This window comes from Canis lupus, chromosome 26 (genome assembly GCF_011100685.1).
Source record: "Canis lupus familiaris isolate Mischka breed German Shepherd chromosome 26, alternate assembly UU_Cfam_GSD_1.0, whole genome shotgun sequence".
Taxonomy (NCBI): domain Eukaryota; kingdom Metazoa; phylum Chordata; class Mammalia; order Carnivora; family Canidae; genus Canis; species Canis lupus.
In genome coordinates, this window is record NC_049247.1 from 28,882,977 (window position 1) to 28,906,251 (window position 23,275).

The following is a 23,275-nucleotide window of genomic DNA, read 5'->3' on the forward strand; positions in this document are numbered from 1 at the left end:
TCTGCAGATTCACCTGTCCTCCTAACTCGCCGACCCCATCCCTGAGCTCCCCGTTCCTGGCTGGCATCAGCCTCGAGATCCTAGAGCTCTGTGAGAAATCTGTCTGTCCTACAGCCTCAATCTGTCTGAGATCTTTCCCTGGCAGCTCTCCTTAGTGTCTTCATATAGGGCTTCTGTCGGTCTGTCTTCAACATGGTTTCTGTTTTTCAGGCTCTTGTCCCTTCCAAGGAGACCCAGGATTCCACGGAGGAGCTTACACATTAGCCAGGAGGCCCTGGGGAACCATGGGCAGTGGGCCCCAAGACCGTTGGGGGTGGATGTGGTCTACACAAGAGTGGTAAATATAGGGAAGGTGCTGAGGGTGGGCTGTCCTGTCCTGCTGGCCTATCTTCTATTCTGGAACATTCTCTGGGCTATTCTGAGTAAGAATGCAACTACCCCATAAGGAAAAATGAGGATTCCTTCTACCCCAGAGGCCAGAGGAGATGGTCAACTGGAGGAGCAGCTCTGAGCCACAGGGAGGAGGGACAGGACGGGGTCACTGGAACTGGCCCATCCTGTCCACACCAGGTGCTTCAGAGCAGGAATAGGCTACAGGGGGTGAGATAGCCAGACAAAAAGGTGAAGTTTCCAGAATGCCAGAATGATTCAAATCCCAGTCCTAGACTGAATGGAAAGCAGAGACATTCAAATCCAAATTTCACTCTGGTCCCCAAAGAGAGAGAAAGCAGTCACCTGAATCCTTTCACTGAACACATAACACGGTGACACAGCCTCAAACCCAACCTTCTGTCATCCCTGCCACCCTCCCCACCAAAGCCAGGTCCACCTGCAGCTGCTTGGGAGGCTCGAGGTCCAGGCTCCTCTTTGTGGGGGCTGGTCTGGCCCATGAGAGCTTGAGAGGGGGGCCCTCTCCCCACCGTCCCTTCACTTCTTGGAGGGGTGAGCTTCCTCCCATCCCCAGACATGGAGGGTAGGAGGGATGTCTGAGTGACATATCCCATCTTAGGTAACTTCCTGGACGGAGCTCTGTCTGTGGCCCAGCTTGCTTGGGGAATGCCACCTGGAAGACGTGACAGTCTTGTTTCCAGACACAGTGAGGCCTGTGCTTCCTGCAGAGTTGAGGCCTATGGAGGGTTCTGGATGCCACCACACAGTCTAGACACACGTGCAACATGACCATGTGTGCAATAGCAGGTGTGTGAGTGTGTGCTAGTGTGTGGATTTGAGTTTATTGTGCCTGTGAGTGTGCATGTTGTGCATGCACGCATGTCCAGTCTGTCTGTGGGACCCTGAGCCTACATCCACCATGCTGAGCCAGCTCCTAGCACAGCAGTCCACCTGGTTCTCAGGGCCCATTCCCAACATCTAAGAAGGTGAGTCAGTCCACAACCCACAGTTGTCCAGGGCACAATCCAGAATGTAATCTTGATATTGAACCCCTGGCCCCAGTGACTACCCATGGGCATTTTGGTTTAGTGCTTGTAATGGGGTCAGTGATAGATTGGATTCTAAGGGGCTCCTGCCTTCCAGGCTTTGAATACAGCTGGGATCCCCCATCGCAGATGTGGGAGGAGGGGCCCCCAGTTGGGGTATGCAATTGAGTGAATAGGGTGCAGGGACTGTAGTGAGTGTGACAGAGTCTTGTGTAAGAGGGGCACAGGGTGGTATCAATGGGGAGGCAAGGGCAGGGACCGCTAAGAAAGGGGGGATGCTCTAGGCTATGACAATGGGAAAGGTCCAGATGGGGTAGGAGACCATAGACAACATGGTGTTGAATGGGGCCATAAAGGAAAGGAGAGGGGACATCTCTGAGGGAGCTTGTCCCCAACGGTGAGGCCCCAGGTCCAGGGAAGAGCTCAGACCTTATCCAGGAGTCCACAGGGAACCAAAGGCAGTGGGCTTCAGGGTGCTGATGACTGATGAGGTGCACGCAAGCGTAAGCACAGAGACGTGGCAGAGGATGGTCTTCTATCTTGGTTCTTTTTTTTTTTTAAGATTTTATTATTTATTCATGAGAGACACAGGGAGAGAGAGAGAGAGAGAGAGAGAGAGAGAGAGAGAGAGAGAGAGGCAGAGACACAGGCAGAGGGAGAAGCAGGCTCCATGCAGGGAGCCTGACGTGGGACTCGATCCCAGGTCTCCAGGATCAGGCCCTGGGCCGAAGGTGGAGCTAAACCACTGGGCCACCTGGGCATCCCATTCTATCTTGGTTCTGCTGTTGGTATTTCCTGTTCTGGAATATTCTTGGGAAATTCTGGGTAAGAGTAAAACCACCCCTCAAAAAAATGTGACAATCCTTCTGCAGACTCCCTTCCCACAGCGGGGGAAAGAATCATGTTCACATTTGAGGATGGTTGAGTTCAGGACACTAAGTGTTGAACCCAAATGAGCGGAGAGCGCGATTTCTGATTGAAGGAAGGACACTTTATTGAGTGCTGCCTGGGTGCGGGGAGAAGGGCTGGGATGACCCAGATGGGAGGCAAGATCCTCCTGGAGGTCCTGAGGCTCCGGGCCCCCTTAGGTGGGCGGGGGCGTCGGGACCTACAAGCACTCTGCGGGGGCCACCTTCTTCTCCACGGTGCTCCCCTCGTGCGTGACCAGGCAGCTGAAGCTGCTGTGAGATTTCCACTTGTCAGGCGTCAGGCTCAGGTAGCTGCTGGCCGCGTACTTGTTGTTGCTCTGCCTGGAGGGCTTGGTGGTCTCCACGCCCTGGGTGACGGGGCTGCCGTCTGCCTTCCAGGCCACCGTCACGCCGCTGGGGTAGAAGTCGCTGATGAGGCACACCAGGGTGGCCTTGTCGGCGCCGAGCTCCCCCGAAAGTGGCAGGAAGAGCGTGACCGAGGGGGAGGCCTTGGGCTGACCTGTGGGGCCCGAGGAGAGGGCAAGGGCTGCAGGGAGAGTCCGGGTGTTGGGCGCCCTTCCCCATCCACAGCCTCTGTGGCCGTTCCCACGGTGGCCACGCTTGGTCACCCAAGGGCCCTCCTTTCCTCCCCAACCCTGGACAGCAGGCAGCCCCCGTGCTCCCGGCAGCCCTTCCAGGTCACCTCTCTCCGATGTGTGAGAAGCACATCTGCAGCCTCAGTTTCCTCCTCAGCCCAGCATCTGGCCCCTGTTTTACCTCATTCTTCTGGCTCCCGGTGTTTACCCTATGACCTGGAGTCCCCTACCCAGCTTGTCAGGACCACCGACGGCACGTGTGGAGGCCTCGTGCCCGGTGGGCATGGAGCCCCCTGTCCCCCTCAAGGGGGACTCTGACCCTGCCTCCTGGGAAGACTGAACACCCCAAGGCCCTGCCATCTTCCCTATCCCTCCTGCCTCGACCACAGAACCCTTCACCTCTGCTGCCCTCTTGGGGCTACTCCCCTCAGATGACAGACATGGTGGCCCCATGGCCACCTGAGCACCTCTGATGACTCCTGACTTTAAGCGGCAGCTGTGTAGCTCTGAGCCCCCAGCCACTCCCTACTTTGGTCATCTCCTGAGTTTAAAATACCCTCTGAGGAAGGTGGGACACCTGGGGCCTGGCGGTATGGGGCACCAGGGACAGATAAGATTCTGACCCACGGGAACTGCTCCTTTTGATCCTGGGAGGGCTGTGCTTCTGGTCATCTTGTCCTGCATCACTCGTGTCTCTGTCCCTGTGTCCTCATAGCCTAGCAAAGGCCGTGAGCACTCAAGCCTAGAGCAAACCATATTGCCCTGTGTCTCTCCATGACCTCCTCTGAGGCTGCCCCTCTGTGTGTCCAAAGGCTGAGGTCACAGCCCCAGCCATGACCCCATCCTCCCGTGTGGCCCTGGCCTGGGTGGACATCAAGCCCTCAGCCAAGACCCCAAGGGACTCTCTCTAAGGCTGCCCCAGTGCCCCTAGTCAGAACCAGCCTTAGACCCCACACAGGTGTCTGCCCTAGAAGGTAAGGAGTTCCCATTTTTGGATCACTCCCCCCAACCTAGGCCTCAGGAATCTGGACACATTCAACGATCAGATTCTAAAGGTAAATGCTTGTACCATTGGGATCTTTCTTGCTGTTTTCCGAGACCATTCTACTTTCCCCAGATCCCACAAATCTGCTAGGGGTCAGTCCTTAAGGCTGGGAGGGCAGACAAGAAGGAGCCCCCAAATAAAAATAACTTTCCTGAGACAACAAAGGGGTGGGACAGGTTGAGAAACATGGTGAGAACCACTTACCTAGGACGGTGAGCTCGATTCCTTCACTGAACACAAACCAGGGTGACTGAGTTTCGGGCCAAAACCCACCGGGCCAGCACCTGGGGCCTGCCCCATGGGGGCCAGGCCAGAACAGGAACCTGTGATGGGCAGAGGATTGTAGCAGGTGGGGCTGGGCAGCCAGGCTCCTAGAGGCTGTGGCACACCTGGATTAGCCCACAGCCCAGAGGTGTCCCCAGACCCAGCCCCCTGATTGAGGCAGACTCCACTCATGTCTAGTATGTTTCTCCCTTTTCCAAGGCTACCGTGGTCACCTCTTATTCCTCAGTGCTGACAGTGACACTGCATGGAGTAGGTGTTCAGTAAATCCCTTGGTGCCTCATCCTGTCATGTGGGTGGCACAGCAAGTCCTGAACTTGCTCAGACCTGCCTGATGTCTCCTTATTTAGGGCTTCTGAGGATCCCTCTCCTACAATGTCCCATGGTCCAGCCAGGTGGCTTCCTCCCTGGACTTACTGGTCTGGGACTGGGTCATTCCTAACTCATAGTGCTTTCGTGTGAAGACCTCCCACTTGTTCTCTACACATCAAGACACAGTTCAGTCCTACCTCTTTGATGAAGCTTCCTTTGATCTCTCAGACCACTGTTTTTCTGTCCACCTGCCTATCCAACTGTCCATGCGTTCATCCATCCATCCACCCACCCACCCGTCTATCCATCCAACAGTAGCTCCAGTACTGTTTCACATGCTGGCACATGGTGGACCTCCCTGGTTTGCATCTCCATCTCTCTCTGAAAGCTCTCAGATCAGAGCCAACAGGGTCCTCTTCCTAGGCAATTCCCCAGTTCCTGTTGTACATTATGTCTTTATAGGATGCAACATAGAGTCAGCTTCTCTTTTTCGTGACTCTCTTCCTGTTGGCATCTGAGACCCTCCATTATCCTCCTCTGACTTCCCTTTCGCCCCTGCCCATGCGTGGCAGCTGACTCCCAGACTCGCACCCTGGGTCCTTCTTTGCCATCTTCCTACATTGTGAATTCCCACTACTGCCCATTTGGTGAGGCTCGAGTCTATTCCAGCTCCAAACCCGCTCCTTGGCTCTCCCTAAATTGCCTATTGACCATTTTCAGTTGCGTGTCCAACAGGAATCTCAAATTCACCATGTCCAAATTAGACTGACCACCTTTCCCCCAATCCAGCCCTTTTCCTTTTTTTTTTAATTTTTTTTTATTTTTATTTATTTATTTATTTATTTTTGTTTCTTTTTTTTTTTTATTGGTGTTCAATTTACTAACATACAGAATAATACCCAGTGCCCGTCACCCATTCACTCCCACCCCCCGCCCTCCTCCCCTTCTACCACCCCTAGTTCGTTTCCCAGAGTTAGGAGTCTTTACGTTCTGTCTCCCTTTCTGATATTTCCCACACATTTCTTCTCCCTTCCCTTATTTTCCCTTTCACTATTATTTATATTCCCCAAATGAATGAGAACATATAATGTTTGTCCTTCTCCGACTGACTTACTTCACTCAGCATAATACCCTCCAGTTCCATCCACGTTGAAGCAAATGGTCCAGCCCTTTTCCTTATCATATCTTGTCACACGCAACCGTGAGTGCTCTTACCATCCAACCCTCAGGCCAGATCTATAGGTTCAATGCATCCCAAAGTCCCAGCAAAGTGTTTTGTGGATATTGGCAAACTTATTCTAAAGTTTATATAGAGGAGCAAAGAACTCAGAATAGCTAACACAATATTGAAAAGAAAGAACAAAGTTGGAGGAATGACACTACAAGGCTTCGAAACTTACTATAAAGCTACAATAATTAAGACAGTAAGGTATCAGCATAAATACAGACCAATGGAATAGAAAAGAGAGCCCAGAAATAAATTCTTACACATATAATCAAATGATTTTTGACAAGGGTGCCAAGACCATTCAGTGGGGAAAGGACAGTCTTTTCAACAAATGGTGCTGGGAAATGTGGATGTTCATATGCAGAAGAATGAGGTTGGGCTCTTACCTAGCATCATATACAAAAGTTAATTCAAAATGGACGTAAGATGTAAATATATGAGTTAAAACGATGAAACTCTTAGAAGAAACATAGGACAAAAGCTTTAACTGGGGCACCTGGGTGACTCAGTTAAGTGTCTGCTTTCGGCTCAGGTCATGATCTCAGGATCCTGGGATCAAGCCCCACATCCAGCTCCTGATTGGCAGGAAGCCTGGTTCTCCCTCTCTCTTTGCCTGCAGCTCTCCCTGCTTGTGCGCTTGCTCTCTCTCTCTCTCTTAAATAAATAAATAAATAAATAAATAAATAAATAAATAAACTTTATAACTTTGGATTGATAATGATTTCTTGGATATGAGGCTGAAGGCACAGGCAACAAAAGAAAAACTAGACAAGATGGATTTCATGAAAATTTCAAAATGTTGTATATCAAGAAGATGCTATCCACAGGGTAAAAAGGCAACCCTACAGAATGAAAAAAAATATTTGTGAATTACGCATGTAATAAAAGGTTAATATCCAGAATATATATGAGCTCCTAAACTCAACAAAAAACCCCCCAAACAATCCAATTGAAAGAGGGGTGCCTGGGTGGCTTAGTTGGTTAAGCATCTGCCTTTAGCTCAGGACACAATCCCAGAGTCTTGGGATCAAGCCAAGCATTAGGCAGAGCAGGGAGCCTAATTCTCCCTCTCCCTCTGCCTGACACCTCCTCCCCTTGTTTGTTCTCTCTCTCTCTCCCTGTCAAATAAATAAATAAATAAATAAATAATCTTTTAAAAAATGGGCAAAGAACTTGAACAGGCATTTTTCTAAAGAAGATATACAAATGGCCGATAAGCACATGAAAGATGCTCAATATTACGAATCATTAAGTAAATGTGAATTAAGACCATTAAGGTACCATGGGATACCACTTCCCACTCATCGGGATGGCTACCATTAAAAAAACAAACTAGAAAACAAGTGTTGGTAAGGATGTGAAGAAATTGGAACCCTTGTGTACTGTTGGTTCACAAATACCGCATGATTCCACTTACATGGGGTATTTAGAGGAGTCAAAGTCATAAAAACAGGAAGTAGAATCGTGTTTTCCAGGGCTTGGGAGAGAAGAGAATGGGGCTACAATGGATAGCAACCCAAAGCTGTATGAAGAATAAAGAACACTGATAAGAGCAACTAAATGAATATATATAAAATCCAGAATTGTTATATTTTTGGGTTTTATTTTTTATTTTTATTTATTTATTTTTAAATATTTTATTTATTTATTCATGAGAGACACAGAGAGAGAGAGAGAGAGAGGCAGAGACACAGGCAGAGGGAGAAGCAGGCTCCATGCCGGAAGCCCTATGTGGGACTTGATTGCAGGACTCTGAGATCATGCCCTGAGCCAAAGGCAGACGCTCAACCACTGAGCTACCCAGGCGTCCCTATTTTTGGGTTTTAACTACTTTTCCCCCATGTGACTTGAAAGACATATGCATACAACAATTATAAAATCTATGTTAATAGACACACAATGAGATAGCATTTATAACAATAACAAGGTAAAGAGGGAGGAACAGAGAGGTATGGGAGCACAGTGTTTACATATTATCGACAGAAAGTTGATTAATTCAAACTAGTTTGTTGTTATGGGCTGAGTTGAATGCTCCCCAAATGCATATGTTGAAGTCCTAATATATTCATATGTTGAAGTCACAATATGACTATTTGGATATAGAGTTTTAAAGAGGTAATTAACTTAAAATAAGCTTATAAGAGTAGGCCCTAATTCAACATAACTGGTATCCTTATAAGAAGAGGTGACTGGGACACAGATACACACTGAGGGATGATCATGTGAAGACACAAGGAGAAGGTGGCCATCCACAAGAAAGAAACCCAAGTGAGACCTTAATAGCAGACTTCTAGCTTCCATAATTGTGAAAAAATGAATTTCTGTTGTTTAAACCTGCCAGGCTGTGGCTACTTGATTATAGCAGCCCTAGCAAACTAACACAGTTGTTATAAATTGAAGGTGTTAGTTGTAGTCTTCAAGGTAGCCACTTGGAAAATACCAAAAGCATATACTGGAAAGGAAATGACAAGGGAATAAAAAATTGATTAAAAAAAGAAGGCTGTAACAGGAAAATTGAGAAAAAAAAGATGTCAGACAGAAAACACATAGCAAAATGGCAAAAGTCAGTCTTTCAATATTAGTAATTACATGTAAAGGATTAAACTCCAATTAAAAGGCATAACCTGGGGATCCCTGGGTGGCTCAGTGGTTTAGCGCCTGCCTTGGGCCCAGGGCATGATCCTGGAGTCTGAGGATCGAGTCCCGCATCGGGCTCTCTGCCTGGAGCCTGCTTCTGTCTCTGCCTCTCTCTCTCTCTCTCTCTCTCTCTCTGTGTGTGTGTGTGTCTCTCATAAATAAATAAAATTAAAAAAAATAAATAAAAGGCATAACCTGTCAAAATGGATAAAAAGAACTCTACAAGATCCAACTATATGTTGTCTGCAGGAGAGTCACTTTCAATCCAAAGGTATATAAAGATTGAAAGGGAAAGGATGGAAAAAGAGATTCCATGCAGATAGATAGCAACCAAAAGAGAGCTGGGTGGCTCTACTAATACGAGACAAAATAGATTTTCAGTGAAAAATTATTACCAGAGTCCAAAAAAATATTATGTATTGATGAAAGGGTTAATCCATTAAGAATATATAGCAATCATAAATGGAAAGACCCTAACAACAGTCTTAAGATATGTAAGCAAACATTGGCAGAATTGGAGGGAGAGAGAAGTCCTAATATAATATTTGGAGACTTCAATACCCCACTTTCAATAATATGTGGAAAAATTACACCAAAGCTCAATGAGGAAATAGAGGACTTAATTTTTTAATATTTTATTTTGCTCATAATAACACTATAAAACAAGTAGACCAACAGGCATATATAGGATACTCCACCCAACAACAGCGAAACAAAAATTCTTTTCAAGAGCCCATGAAACATTCTTCAAGATAGACCATTTGTTAAGTCACAAAACAAGGCTCCAGGCACCTGGCTGGCTCAGTCCATGGGGCGTGCGACTCTTGGTCTTGGGGTTGTGAGCTCGAGCACCATGCTGGGTGCAGAGATTACTTTTTAAAAATCTTATTTAAAAAGTCACAAAACAAGGCTCAAATTAAAATATACTGAAATTTTGCAATCTTCTCTGACCATGTGGGATGAAACTACCAGTCAACAACAGGAGAAGACTGGAAAATTAAACAATATGTAGAAATTAAACAATACAGTCTTAAGTCATCAATGGATCAAAGAAGAAACTACTGGTGAAATGAAAAGATACTTTGAGATGAATGAAAATGAAAACCCAACACACTGAAACCTATGGATTCAGTGACACAGGTGCTCTAAGGAAAAGTTATAACTATAAAAATGCTTCTATTAAAAAAGAAGAGGGATCCCTGGGTGGCGCAGCGGTTTGGCGCCTGCCTTTGGCCTAGGGCGCGATCCTGGAGACCCGGGATCGAATCCCACGTCGGGCTCCCGGTGCATGGAGCCTGCTTCTCCCTCTGCCTGTGTCTCTGCCTCTCTCTCTCTCTCTCTGTGACTATCATAAATAAATAAAGAAAAAAAATATTAAAAAAATAAATAAATAAAAAAAAATAAAAAAGAAGAAAAATTTCAAACCCATAACTGAACTCTAAGGAAATAGAAAATGAACAATTCCAAAGCTAGCAGAAATAAGGAAATAATAGAGATTAGTGTAGAAACAAATGAATTAGAGATAGGGAGAACCAGTAAACCCAAAAACTGATTCTGTGAAATTTAGCAGCTTCGAGAAACCATTACCAGACCAACAAATACAAAACAGAGAGAGAAGATTCCAATTACTAAAGTCAGGACTGAAAGTTGGGACATTACTACACACCATGTAAAAATGAAAAGGATTGTAAGGAAATAACATGAACAACTGAATACCAACAAATCAGATAACCTAGATGAAATGAACAAATTCCCAGAAAGACACAAACAACCCAAACTGACTAAAAAAAAAAAAAAAAACAAAACAAAAAAAAAACCTGAATAGGCCTATAACAACTAAAGAGATCAAAATCCATTCCCACAAAGAAAAGTCCAGGACCAGATGGCTTCACCAGAAAACCAAATATTTTTTTGTACGCCTGTAGGTATGTACCAAATAGTTACTTACTTACTTATTTATTTATTGAGCCTGCACATGAGCAGGAGGAGGGTCAGAGGGAAAGGGAGAGAGAGATAATCTTTTTTTTTTTAGATTTTATTTATTCATAAGAGACACAGAAAGAGAGACAGAGACACAGGCAGAGGGAGAAGCAGGCTCCATGCAGGGAGCCTGACATGGGACTCGATCCCAGGACTCCAGGATCACGCCCTGGGCCAAAGGCAGCGCTAAACCTCTGAGCCATCCAGGGATTCCCAAGAGAGAATCTCAAGCTGACTCTGTGCTAAGCCCCCAGCCTGACATGGAGCTTGATCCCATGACCCTGAGATCATGACCTGAGCTGAAACTAAGAGTCAAATGCTTAACCAACTGAGTTGCCCAGGCACCCCTAAACTAAATATTTAGAGAAAATTTAACACCAATCCTTCACAAGTTATTCTGAAAAATAGAAAAGAAAGGAACACTCCCTAGCTCATTCTTTGAGGGCCAGAATTACCCTGATATCAAAGGCAAACAAAGACATCATAAGAAAACTACAAACTACTAACCCTTATGAATACAAATGCAAAAATGCTCAACAAAACACTAGAAAAGTGAATCCAACAGCATATTAAAAGAATCACACAGTAAGAGGGATTTATCCCAGGAATGCAAGGGTGGTTCAACTTAAGAAAATCAATAATAGAATGAGGGATGATAGCCACGTGACCATCTCAATCGATGCAGAAAAATATTTGACAAAATCCAGCACAATCTCATGACAAAAAAACTTTAAAAAACATGGAGTAGAAGGGAACTTCTTCCACTTTATAAAGACCATCTATGAAAACTCCACAGTGAACAGCATATTCACTGGTGGAATGTGGAACGATTTCCCCTCAAGGTCAGGAACAAGACATGGGTGCCTATTTTTGCCTCTTCCGTTCAACACCATACTGGTGAACAGCTAAACAAAATATCACACTTTGAAGCATGGAGCCTTCTCAGCAACGAGAGGGAACAAGCTACTGATAAACGGGATAACCTGGGTGAACTGCAAAGGTGTTATGTTGAACTAAAGAAGGCAGATTCAAAAGATCCTGTTCACCCAGAAAATTATGCTGGCTGAAAAACTCTAAACACCAAATGTCACGCACCATGTAATCCCATTTATAGACCAATCTTGAAATGACAAAATTAGAAATGAAGATCAAATTAGTCGTCACCAGGTGGTAAGGAAGGGGCCTGGAAAGGAGGGAAGTGGGGGTGGCATGACCGGGGCGAGACGAGGAATCTGCGGTGGGGGAAGTGTTCTGTACCTTAACGATTTCGAAGTCAGTGTCCTGGTTGTGATATTTTATCATAGTTTTACAAGACATTACCATTGGGGGAAACCAGGTGAAGGGCACAGGTGACTTTTTTTTTTAATTTTTATTTTATTTTTTATTTATGATAGGCACACAGTGAGAGAGAGAGAGAGAGGCAGAGACACAGGCAGAGGGAGAAGCAGGCTCCATGCACTGGGAGCCCGACGTGGGACTCGATCCTGGGTCTCCAGGATCGCGCCCTGGGCCAAAGGCAGGCGCTAAACCGCTGCGCCACCCAGGGATCCCCTTTTATTCTTTTTTTTAAGAGTTTATTTATTTGAGCAACACAGAGAGGAGAGAGAGAAAGAGGCAGAGACACAGGCAGAGGGAGAAGCAGGCTCCATGCAGGGAGCCCAACGTGGGACTCGATCCAGGGTCTCCAGGATCACACCCTGGGCTGAGGGCGGCACTACACCCCTGAGCCACCCAGGTTGCCCCACAGGTGACTTTTAACTACATGTGAATCTACAGTGATTTCAAAATAAGGGGCGCCTGGGGGGGTTCAGTCTGTTAAGCATCTGCCTTCAGTTCAGGTCATGATCTCAGGGTCCCAGGATTGAGCCCTGCATGGGGCTCCCCGTTCAGTGGGGAGTATGGCTTCTCCCTCTCCTTCTGTCTGCCACTCCCCCCCCCACTTGTGAACACACTCCCTCTCAAATTAAAAAAAAAAAATCTTAAAAAAAAACCCCAAAAGTTTAACTTCCAAAAAGGTTACACACTGCGCTATTCCATTTATATGATATTCTGAAAAAGGCAAAAGTATAGGGCAGCGAGATCAGTAGTTGCCATGGTTGGGGCAGAGAAAGGGAATAATTACAAAAGGGACACAGAAACTGGGATGGGGATAGAAAGATTCTCTATCTTGATTGTGGTGATCATTACATGACTCAACGACTTTATTAAAATTTATACAACTACTATACTAAAAGAGGGACTTTTATTCTGAATAAATTCGAGTAAAATAAAAATAGAAATCTTTATTAGTTATTACAGTCACCAAATATATATATATGTAAAATGAGTTTATTATTCCCTTTCATGGATATATCATAGTTTATTTCACCTTCTCTTATTGTTGGACATTGAGGGTGTTTCCCACATTTTCTTCTGAACACAAAATCTTTAGCTCAAGTGCTGATTATTTGGAGATAAATTTCTAGAAGCGGAATTCCTTGGTTAAAAGGAAGGCAGATTTTTATGAATTTTTAAAAAGATTTTTATTTATTTATTCATGAAAGACAGAAGAGAGAGAGAGAGGCAGACACAGGCAGAGGGAGAAGCAGGCCCCATGCAGGGAGCCCGATGCGGGACTCAATTCCGGGTCTCCAGGATCACGCCCTGGGCCGAAGGCAGGTGCTAAACCGCTGAGCCACCCAGGGACCCCCCCTAGATTTTTTTTTAAAGATTTATTTATTTATTTATGATAGACACACACGGGGGGCGGGGGGGGGGGAGAAGCAGGCTCCATGCCAGGAGCCTGATGCGGGACTCGATCCCGGGTCTCCAGGATTGCGCCCTGGGCCAAAGGCAGGCGCCAAACCGCTGAGCCACCCAGGGATCCCCAGGGACCCCCCCTAGATTTTTATGAATCTTGACAGATGGTGTTATTTGTTCCAAGAATTTCGCCTCACACTGACCATCCATGAGAGTGCCTGGTCCTCCTCCATCAACCCTCTGGTACCATGACCTTAAATTCACTTGCCACTTTCACAGGTGATCTTGGTCGCTGTGTGGACAGACCCCTCTCTGCAGCTCTAATCCTCCATCAAAAAATCCGAAGCCATTTTCCCAAGATGCAATTCTGACTCTGAGAGTCCCTTACTTAAGTCCCTCAAGCACCTGGGGCGTGGGGGCGGCGGGGGGGGCGGGGGGGGGAGCACAGGTGCAGAAAGCCTCCACGGTCTGCCGCCCCCTCCCCATCCCGGCCCCAATCCCTGCTGCTCCTGTGCCCCTCACTCTCCACACAGCCTCCTGCTCCCTGTGCCCGGAGACACCCCATCACCAGCCAGCACCCCTCTATCTGTAAGACCAGCTTGGTCATGTCCCCCCCACCCCCACCTTGCTGCTCCAGAAATGGTCTTAGGATCTGTCCTCAAGACTGCACGTGACCCCCGTGGTTCACGCCCACCCTCTACACCCGCTGGCCCTGCGTGGGGGGGGACGGGAGAGCAGGGCCTCAGCGGGGCAAAGCAGCAGTGAGAATAGGGACGCGCATAAGTGGCAACAGCTCCATGCGTGGGGCAAAAGCCAATTTTTCCTGCCATCGGCGGGTGCTGGAAACAGCACAAGCGGACAACAGCGATGCTGGTGGCTGGATGGCCAGGCCGGCTGGGGTCGGCCCTCCCATCGCCCGCAGCGCCCGCACCCCCGGCCCCCCCTTAATGCTCCTCTCACAGCCGCAGTTCCCTGCTGCCACTCATGTGACTGTTTTTTTTTCTTTTTTCTTTTTTTAAAGACTTTATTTGTTTATTCATGAGACACACAGAGAGAGGCAGAGGCAGAGGGAGAAGCAGGCTCCATGCAGGGGGCCCCATGCAGGACTCGATCCCAGGACCCCGAGGTCATGACCTGAGCTGGAGGCAGGCGCTCAGCCGCTGAGCCACCGGGGCGCCCTGTGATCGGTTTCCTGAGTGGTTTTTCCTTCCTTGTTTTCACAAACGATAACATTCTCGGGGCTTCGCCTGGAGACAGCACCCGCCTGTCTTGGGGGCCGGAGGGCACAGCCCCTTGCGGCCTCTCTTTGTTCCAAGACCTAGGGCTCTGATCCTCAGCTCTCAGGACCTCTATCCTCATCTCTAACCCGGGGACCACGCGGGCCGCTGAGGGAGGTCCCGCCCCTACAGTGATTGGCTGTCCTCATTATCATAAGGGGACCCAGATGTCCAGGGACTTCACAGAGAGGAGCGGGCTGGGGTCACCCAGCCAGTGGGGACAGACTGTGGCCGCCTAGACCCTCACAGGAGCCTCTCCCACAGAGGCACTTGCACCCTGGGTGGGCTCAGTCATAGGAAGAGGCCTTGGCTGGGGGTCCCGGGACCCTGGGACAGCAGGGAAGTCCCCCCCCACCCCCCCGCAGTCTGCACTCTCGGCTCCCGGGAGGAGGCGGCTGGGCCCAGGGCGAGCTCCGCACCCACAACCCACCCTCGCCTCATCCTGCCCCTGCCTCCTGTTTCTTCCCTCCCGGGGGGTCAGTCTGGGGAGTGAGGTGCTAGGCCTGGGTGCCAAAAAACTCAGTAATCGCGATAAATAGCATTTTAATACAATACTGCAAAAACTTAACACAAACCGATGCACCCTGGACGAAATGTCAGCGCTTTGAAGGAAGCCAGTGTCTGTCGCGGCTGCCCCTCCTCGCTGCCAGCCTCCCCCCTTCCCCCGGGCCTCGGTCCCTTACCTGTCCCACAGGCTCCGAGAGCTGCTTCCTCCTGGGGCTCTAGGGCCTGGGGCGCTGCCCGGTGGCGCTGCTGTCGTGGGGGGCAGCCGGCCGTGGGCACCCACAGCCAGGCCCAGCAGCAGCAGGGGCCAGCCGGGCTTGGGACCCGGGCTCTGCCCCCAGGGCGCCTGAGCGCCCACCTGACCTGTCCCCGGCCTCATTCGCCCTCGGGGGCTCAGGACCCGCAGGCTTGCGCCCCCTGGAAGAGTCAGTAGGGATCCTGGGCCTTCTTGCCGGCAGTGGCTCCCCCAGTGTCCCCTGGCCTAAGTGGCCCCTCTGCAAGGGTGCCCCCTCTCTCCAAGGCTGTCACTCCTGGGGGCCCTCCCAGCGGGCCATTGGCCAACTGCCCTGCGGTGGTCGGCATCCAGGGCTCAACCGTCTCCCCCCACAGCTGCAAGCCCGGTCTTGTCCCTGGGGCCCCGGGTGGGCACACCTGCTCCTGCCTTCCTTCTCGGGGTGTGTGGAGCATCTCCCCTGGGACGGGAGAGGCCATGGAGGGCAGTGAAATGCCAGTGGAGCAGAAGCCGCCTGCGTTTAGTGGGCTGGGGCTGGGGCTGGGGCTGGGGCTCCCACCAGCCTGGGGCAGAGGCGGTGACAGGGGAGGAAACAGGTGTAGTTTAGCAGGAAGCCGATGTTCAAGTTCAGGAATCATGATACAATTGTAAAAATAGTGTTTAATGCACCATGTTCAGTATGTCAGGGGTGTCATCTCTCTCTCTCTTTCTCTCTCTGTCTCTCACTCTCTCTCTCTCTCACACACACACACACTCACCCTCATAGGTTTTATCCGGAGGTCATGATCATGAGCATAGTGTTGGCACAATGCACAATCATGGCTTCCATGAGTCCCCTTTCCCTCTCCCCCAATGCCCATGAACTGTCTGCCCGGGAACCTCATGCTTTGCTGTGGGGTGGGCAGTGGTGGTGCAGGGGGGGGGTGGGCACCTGCACAGGGTGGCGAGGGCCTGGCTCTGTGGGGTGATGCTGCTGGCAGCAAGGCTGCTCTGCTCACTTTGGCCCATGGTGAGGTCCAAGTTGGGAGATGGCGGATGTGAAAGTGCTTTTTTGTCCACATTTTTTTAAAAAATCGTGGTAAAATATACATAAAATGACATTTGCATCTTAGCCATTTCAGAGGTGTTAAGCACATTCACACTGTTGTGCAAACCTCACCAGCATCCCCCTCCAGAACTTGTTCATCTTCCCAGACTGAAACTTTGTCCCCTTGAAACACTATAACTCCCCATTCCTCCTCCCCCAGCTCCCGGCACCCCCGTCCCACCTCCCAGCTCAGTGAATCTTACTACTCTAGGGACCTCATATACGTGGAATCATATAGCATTTGTCCTTTGAACATGCTTTTTACAGATTTTATTTTATTTCTTTATTTTTCTGGGGTTGGAGGGGCAGAGAGAGAGAGAATCTGAAGCAGACTCCCTGCTGAATGTGGAACCTGACATGGGCTCGATCTCATCACCAGGGGATCACGACCTGAGTGCCACCCAGGGGTCCCTGAATATGCTCTTTTTTTTTTTAAGATTTATTTATTTATTTATGATAGACAGAGAGAGAGAGAGGCAGAGACACAGGAGGAGGGAGGAGCAGGCTCCATGCCGGGAGCCCGACGTGGGACTCGATCCCGGGACTCCAGGATCGCGCCCTGGGCCAAAGGCAGGCGCTAAACCGCTGAGCCACCCAGGGATCCCCCCTGAATGTGCTCTTGAAACGGAGAAGTACTGCAAGCACAGCACATATGGAGGGTGGCTGTGATGATCCCATTTCTTATTGCTATTGTTAGTGTTTTCCCCAGCTGGTCCGTCTGGTGTGGCTGAGGAAAAATCACCGGCTATCAAAAAATAAATGAAACCCTAGTTATATATCACCTGTCACTTTTCAACGTTTGTGTTGTAGCTCAGAGGGTTGTGACAGCGGTTCAGTGGGTTGCAACTAGCATTTTGCAAAAGCGGGGTAGCCTAGAGCAGACGGGAGAAAGGAGAGCATCCTGTGCAAGGGGCAGGGTGGTGACGGTTCATGGGATTTTGCTTCAGTTATTGAAATACATAGATGTGCTTGGATGACGATGGGACATGCCTTTCTTACAGTGAGTTTTGATGGGAAAACTTGGGGAAAATGCGATCTAGCAGCACACTGGTTTGGCTGCGCACCAGCAGAAGCTCGTTGTCAAATCCACCCTGCCCTTCACGGTTACTGACCTGGAGTTCATGTTTGAAACCACCCTTTGTTTTAGGCTCTCTGTATCCGTGTGTCCTGGAGCTGCGGTCCTGGTAGTCCTGGTGGCTGGTCAGGCAGGGGACAGGGGCAGCCCTTGGGAGGCCCCTGATTCAGTCCAGCTTTTCCTATTGTAATGCTTGGCCCACTGCTGCCTCTGACCCTGGGCTTCCTGCACCTTTGGAGCTGGGCCAGGGTCTGTCTCAGGGGTCCAAGTGGAAGGTGTCCCCCGCCCCCAGGTCCCCATGTGGGTGTGACACTCACGCCCTGCCCCGGGTTGGCTTCACCTGGGATAGGCTCAGGTCTCAGGGAGAAGGAGGGGCTGTACTGAAGCTCAGTGACCCTAGCTGCCCTGCCACAGCCTGTGGGCAGCCGCTGCCACAGACTACATCCTCCCTTGGTGGCCGAGTTTGAAAATCCAGGTGTGACTGCATCCTGGGGACTCTTGAGGACTGGGCTGGGCTTTCTCAGCTGGTGCAGTGGCAGCTCTGGCCCACCCAGGTCTGCCCCCACCCCTTCCCTGGACTGGATCCAGGCATTCCAGGTATTTAAGCCTTGCTTGAAACAGACTCACAGGAGACAAAGCCAGTCCTGCTTACCCACCTGTCCTGGCCATTTTAATGGACAAAGGACGGCCACCAGTGATGTCAAATGCCTGTCTGTTTCCCCACCCAGCAAAGCTCAGAGAGGTAGTTCCTGGGTCCAGGAAACTAAGAGAGGACAGCGACAGCCTGGCCCCGGGGAGAGGACTTTGGGTCCTGCTGGGTAAGGTTGAACCAGATGATGAGGCCTAAGGACTTGCTTTCTCGGACTTCGATGTGTGAAGAATGCCAGGGACCTTGTGAAAATGTGGACTCACATCCAGCAGGTCTGGGGTGGCCCTGGAAACGTGGCTTTTTATTTTTTATTTTTATTTTATTTACAGGCTTCCAGGTGGTGGGGTGGGGGCGGCAGCCAGCCCTGGGGCCACACTTGGAGTAACAAGATGGGACTCTACCGCTGGCAGCCTTGTTGAATGGTGCTTGTGCTTGCCCAATAGGTGTTGGAAGTCAGCGGTGGTCACCTGTGGCCAGAGGGAGGACTCTGGGGGACAGATCTGACGTCTGTTGAGCTGAAGCGGAGAACGATCTGGATGGTCGGAGGACAGAACATTGGGAAGCCGACGCCTCTTGGTGTGCTCGCCTACTGAGATGGCAGAAAATGAGAAGTCAGTGCTCATTTGAGGGGTATTTCCACACTTCCCAGTTGGAACGTAGGCCCTGAGTGGAGGGAAGGGCTGTGGTTGGCCTGTAAGGACAATCACCCTTCCAGCTCCATCGCTTCAGCTGCATTCCAGAGAGTCCAGCTAGAACCCCTGCTCACCCACTTCGGACGTCCAGACTGTGATGCCTTAACCCTGTGGTGAGGGGGGAAGCCTCAGGGAGCCGGGACAAGAGGCTTGCAGAGGACAGTAGTATTTTCCTTAGATTTTAACTCTTTTTCATATTTTTCATTTTGAGCAAGTGATGTAAGGTACACTAACGTCATCCTGAACTTATCCTCCTTTTTTTTTTTTTTCCCTTTGGGAGGGTGAACTATTTGCCTCTCGTGCTCCCTCCCCACCCACTCTTTTTTTTTTTTTTTATTTTTATTTATGATAGTCACACAGAGAGAGAGAGAGAGGCAGAGACACAGGCAGAGGGAGAAGCAGGCTCCATGCACCGGTAGCCCGACATGGGATTCGATCCCGGGTCTCCAGGATCGCGCCCTGGGCCAAAGGCAGGCGCCAAACCGCTGCGCCACCCAGGGATCCCCCCCACCCACTCTTGATCTGATCCCAAGTATCAGAAACCATATTCAGGATTTGTTCAGATTCCTCCATTCAGTAATAGTGGTTGGAGACTCTGATACTCCAGTTTGGTTCTTTCTTTCTTTTTTCTTATCTGGTTGTTTATCGAAAGTTTTCATTCTGGATTCATTGGTGATCTTTTGTTTTGTTAATTTTACTAAATTTTTAAGTTTTATTTTTTTTAATTTTTTTAATTTTTTAAATTTTTTAAATTTTTATTTATTTATGATAGTCACAGAGAAAGAGAGAGAGAGAGAGGCAGAGACACAGGCAGAGGGAGAAGCAGGCTCCATGCACCGGGAGCCCGATGTGGGATTCGATCCCAGGTCTCCAGGATCGCGCCCTGGGCCAAAGGCAGGCGCCAAACTGCTGCGCCACCCAGGGATCCCAATTTTTAAGTTTTAATTCCAGTGCATAGCATACAGTGTTATATTAGTCTCAGCTTCCAATACTCCACTTTCAATAGTACATGGGAAAACTAGAAAGAAGATCAACAAGGAAATAGAGGATCTGAACAATGTTGTAAGCCAACAAAAGGCAGCAGACATTTCTGGAACAGTCCATCCACCCAACAATAGTGGTGCACACATTCTTCTCAAGTGCACATGGACCATTCCCCAGAATAGACTCTGTGGTAGGTGATAAAACAAGTCTTACTAAATTTAAAAGGACTGAAATAATACAAAGTATATTCTCTAACCACAAAGGACTGAAATAAAAAAGCAATCATAATGGGCACCTGGGCGGCTCAGCCAGTTAAGCAGCTGCCTTTGGCTCAGGTCATGATCGTAGGGTCCTGGGATGGAGCCCCATGTCAGGTCCCTGCTCAGCGGGGAGCCTGTTTCTTCCTCTCCCTCTGCCCCTCTCCCTGCTTGTGCTCTCTCTCTCAAATAAATAAATAAATAAATAAAATCTTAGAAAAAAAAAAGGGAAACAATTATAGAAGCAAATTTGAGGAATTCACAAATATGTGGAAATTGGACATGCTCCTAAATAGTCAATGGGGCAAAAGAAGAAATCACAAAAGAAATTAGAAAATATTTAAGATGAATAGAAATAAAAACACAACATACCAAAACTTGTGGGCAATGATGCCTTGGATATTATACCAAAGGCACAGATAACAAAAGATAGACAAATAAGACTACATCAAATGTAAACCTTATATGAGTCAAAAGACACAATTGCAAGTGAAAAGGCAATACACAGAATGGAAGAAAATATTTGCAAATCAAATATATGATACAGAAATCGTATCCAGAATGTAGAAAGAACTTTGACAACTCAAAATAAAAAACCCAACCCGGGGGCGCCTGAGTGGCACAATCGGTTGAGCATCCAACTCTTGATTCTACTCAGTTCATGATCTCAGGGTCCTGGGATCAAGCCTCGTGTGGGGCTCTGCACTCAGTGGGGAGTCTGCTTGAGAGTCTCTCTCTCTCTCTGCCCCTCCCTCCACTCATGCACATGCTCTTGCTCTCTCTCTCTAAAATAAATAAATAAGGGATCCCTGGGTGGCGCAGCGGTTTGGCGCCTGCCTTTGGCCCAGGGCGCGATCCTGGAGACCCGGGATCGAATCCCACATCGGGCTCCCGGTGCATGGAGCCTGCTTCTCCCTCTGCCTGTGTCTCTGCCTCTCTCTCTCTCTCTCTCTGTGACTACCATAAATAAATAAAAATTAAAAAAAAAATTAAAAAAAAATAATAAAATAAAATAAATAAATAAAATTTACTTAAAAAAAAAAAACCCAACCCATTTAAAAAGTGAGTTAAGGATTTAAACAGCCATTTCCCCAAAGATATACAAATGACAAACTCCTACATGAAAAAAAATGTTCAAAATCACTCACTATTAGTGAAAAAAAAAAAAAAACCAAAACCAAAATGAGAAGCCACTTCACACCCACTGTGATGATTATTATTAAAAGAACAGAAAAGTACAAATGTGGGTGACAATGTGGAGAAATCAGAACTCTCGTGCACTTGGTGGGAAGGTAAAATGGTGCAGCTGCTCTGGAACACGGTATGGAGGATCCTCAAAAAAAATTAAAGATAGAATTACCATATAATCAAGTAACCCCACTTCTGGGTGTATAACCAAAAGAATGGAAACTAAGATCTCAAGGACATATTTGTATACTTATGTTTATAGCTGCAGTATTTTCAATAGTCAAAAGGTAGAAATAACCAAAGTGTCCATCGACGTATGAATAAACAATGGGGCATTATTCAGCCGTAAAAAGGTAAGAAACCCTGACACCTGCTACAACATAGACAGACCTTGAGAACTTTATGCTAATGAGGCAAGCCAGACACAAAAGGACAAATGCAACTCCGGTTATGTGAGGTCCCTAGAATAGGCAAATCCACAGAGACAGAGAGTAGAATCAAAGCTGCCAGGGGCTGGGGATGGGGAACAAAGAGTTGTTGTCAGATGGGGACAGAGTTTCAGTCTGGGAAAGTGAAAACATTCTGGAGATGGATGGTGTCAACAGCTGCACAATAGTGTGAATGTGCTTAATGCCACTGAAATGTTCGCTTTTTTTTTTTAAAGATTTATTCATGAGAGACACAGAAAGAGAGAAAGAGGCAGAGACACAGGCAGAGGGAGAAGCAGGCTCTATGCAGGGAGCCCGACGCGGGACTCGATCCTGGGACTCTAGGATCACGCCCTGGGCTGAAGGCAGGTGCTCAACCGCTGAGCCACCCAGGGATCCCCTGAAATGTTCACTTTTAAAAATGATTAAAATTGTAGATTTTATTCCACATGTATTTCACCACAGTAAAAAATATTTAAGAATACTTAAGAAATTACATTTAACTGCACAAGAGTATTTACTTTCTACTCTGTCCTAGATTTACCATCGCCTGAATGAGAATGGAGACATCCCCCGAAGATGGCTGCTAGATGACTCCATTCATTTTGTTTCTTTTTTAAAGATTTCATTTATTTTATTTATTCATGAGAGAGAGAGAGAGAGGCAGAGGGAGAAGCAGACTCCATGCAGGGAGCCCGATGTGGGACTTGATCCCAGGGTTTCCAGGATCAGATGCCTCCATTAGTAAAAGAGAAAGAGCAAAGGAAAGCATGATGGTTCATTTTATGTGTCAACTTCCCTGGGCCTTGATATACCCAGATATCAGATTTCAACATTTTTTCTGGATGTGTCTATGTGTCTATGAAAATGTTTCTTTTTTTTTTTTAGGATTTTATTTATTCATGAGAGACACATAGAAATAGGCAGAAACACAGGCAAAGGGAGAAGCAGGCTCCCCGCCAGGAGCCCACCCTTGATCCCAGGACCTTGGGATCCTGACTTGAGCCAAAGGCAGACGCTCAACCACTGAGCCACCCAGGCATGCCTATGAAGGTGTTTCTTAAAGAGGTTAGCATATGAATTGGTCAGCTGAGTAAAGCAGATGGCCAGTGTCCACGTCTTGTCCTCCTTGTGGGTGGGCAATGTGAACGGTGTCATCCAATCCAGCGAGGGGCTGAATAGAACAAAAAGGCAGAATAATGTTGGAACTGCTGTCCCCCATCCTGCCTGCTTGAGCTGGGACATTGATCTTCCTCTGCCCTGGGTGCTCCTGGTCCCCAAGCCTTCAGATTTGGACTAGAATCTACACCATCCACCTCCCACCCAATCTAGCTCTTGGGCCTTCGAACTACACGACCAGTCTGTGGGGCTTCCAGCCTGCAGATAGCAGATGGTAGGACTTCTCAGCCTCCATGATCATATGAGCCAATACCTTATAATCAATCTCTAGATATTGCTCTGTCTATCCAACCGTCTCTATCTCTTACTGGTTTTGTTTTTCTGGAGAATCCTGAGTAATATAAAGGTCAAGGTCAAGAAGAACATAAGAGTCAGGGATGGGATAAAATTTTGTCTGAATGCAATTTTCCATTAATAATTATAAAGTATAAAAGAAGATCTATAATTTCACTATCTAAATTTTCCACTTGTACATATGAAAATCCACCATAAACAAATTTTATGGCTGAGTTGAGGCACACAGAGAATATAATTTAATATTAAGAGGGGAGGGAGAAGGA

At 48.0% G+C, this 23,275-nt stretch overlaps 1 protein-coding gene across 1 annotated transcript; it reads right to left on the bottom strand.

The window, feature by feature from the left end:
- Positions 1–2,516: 2,516 nt before the first annotated feature.
- Positions 2,517–15,338, bottom strand: LOC100687054 (immunoglobulin lambda-like polypeptide 5). The gene is made up of 3 exons (XM_038575836.1): positions 15,124–15,338; positions 4,190–4,308; positions 2,517–2,864 (listed from the first exon to the last, which is right to left on the bottom strand). The coding sequence occupies exons 1-3, from the start codon at positions 15,321–15,323 to the stop codon at positions 2,545–2,547; spliced, it is 639 nt and encodes a 212-aa protein (XP_038431764.1). The 5' UTR covers positions 15,324–15,338; the 3' UTR covers positions 2,517–2,544.
- Between the last annotated feature and the right edge of the window lie 7,937 nt (positions 15,339–23,275).

Bases quoted from the DNA above. Each gene is read 5' to 3' on its own strand.
- LOC100687054 (XM_038575836.1), bottom strand. From the start codon at position 15,323: ATGAGGCCGGGGACAGGTCAGGTGGGCGCTCAGGCGCCCTGGGGGCAG. The intron at 4,309-15,123 runs GTAAGGGACCGA...TGCCCATCACAG, and splicing joins TCTCGGAGCCTGTGGGACAG to GTTCCTGTTCTGGCCTGGCC. The intron at 2,865-4,189 runs GTAAGTGGTTCT...CGGGCCCCACAG, and splicing joins AATCGAGCTCACCGTCCTAG to GTCAGCCCAAGGCCTCCCCC.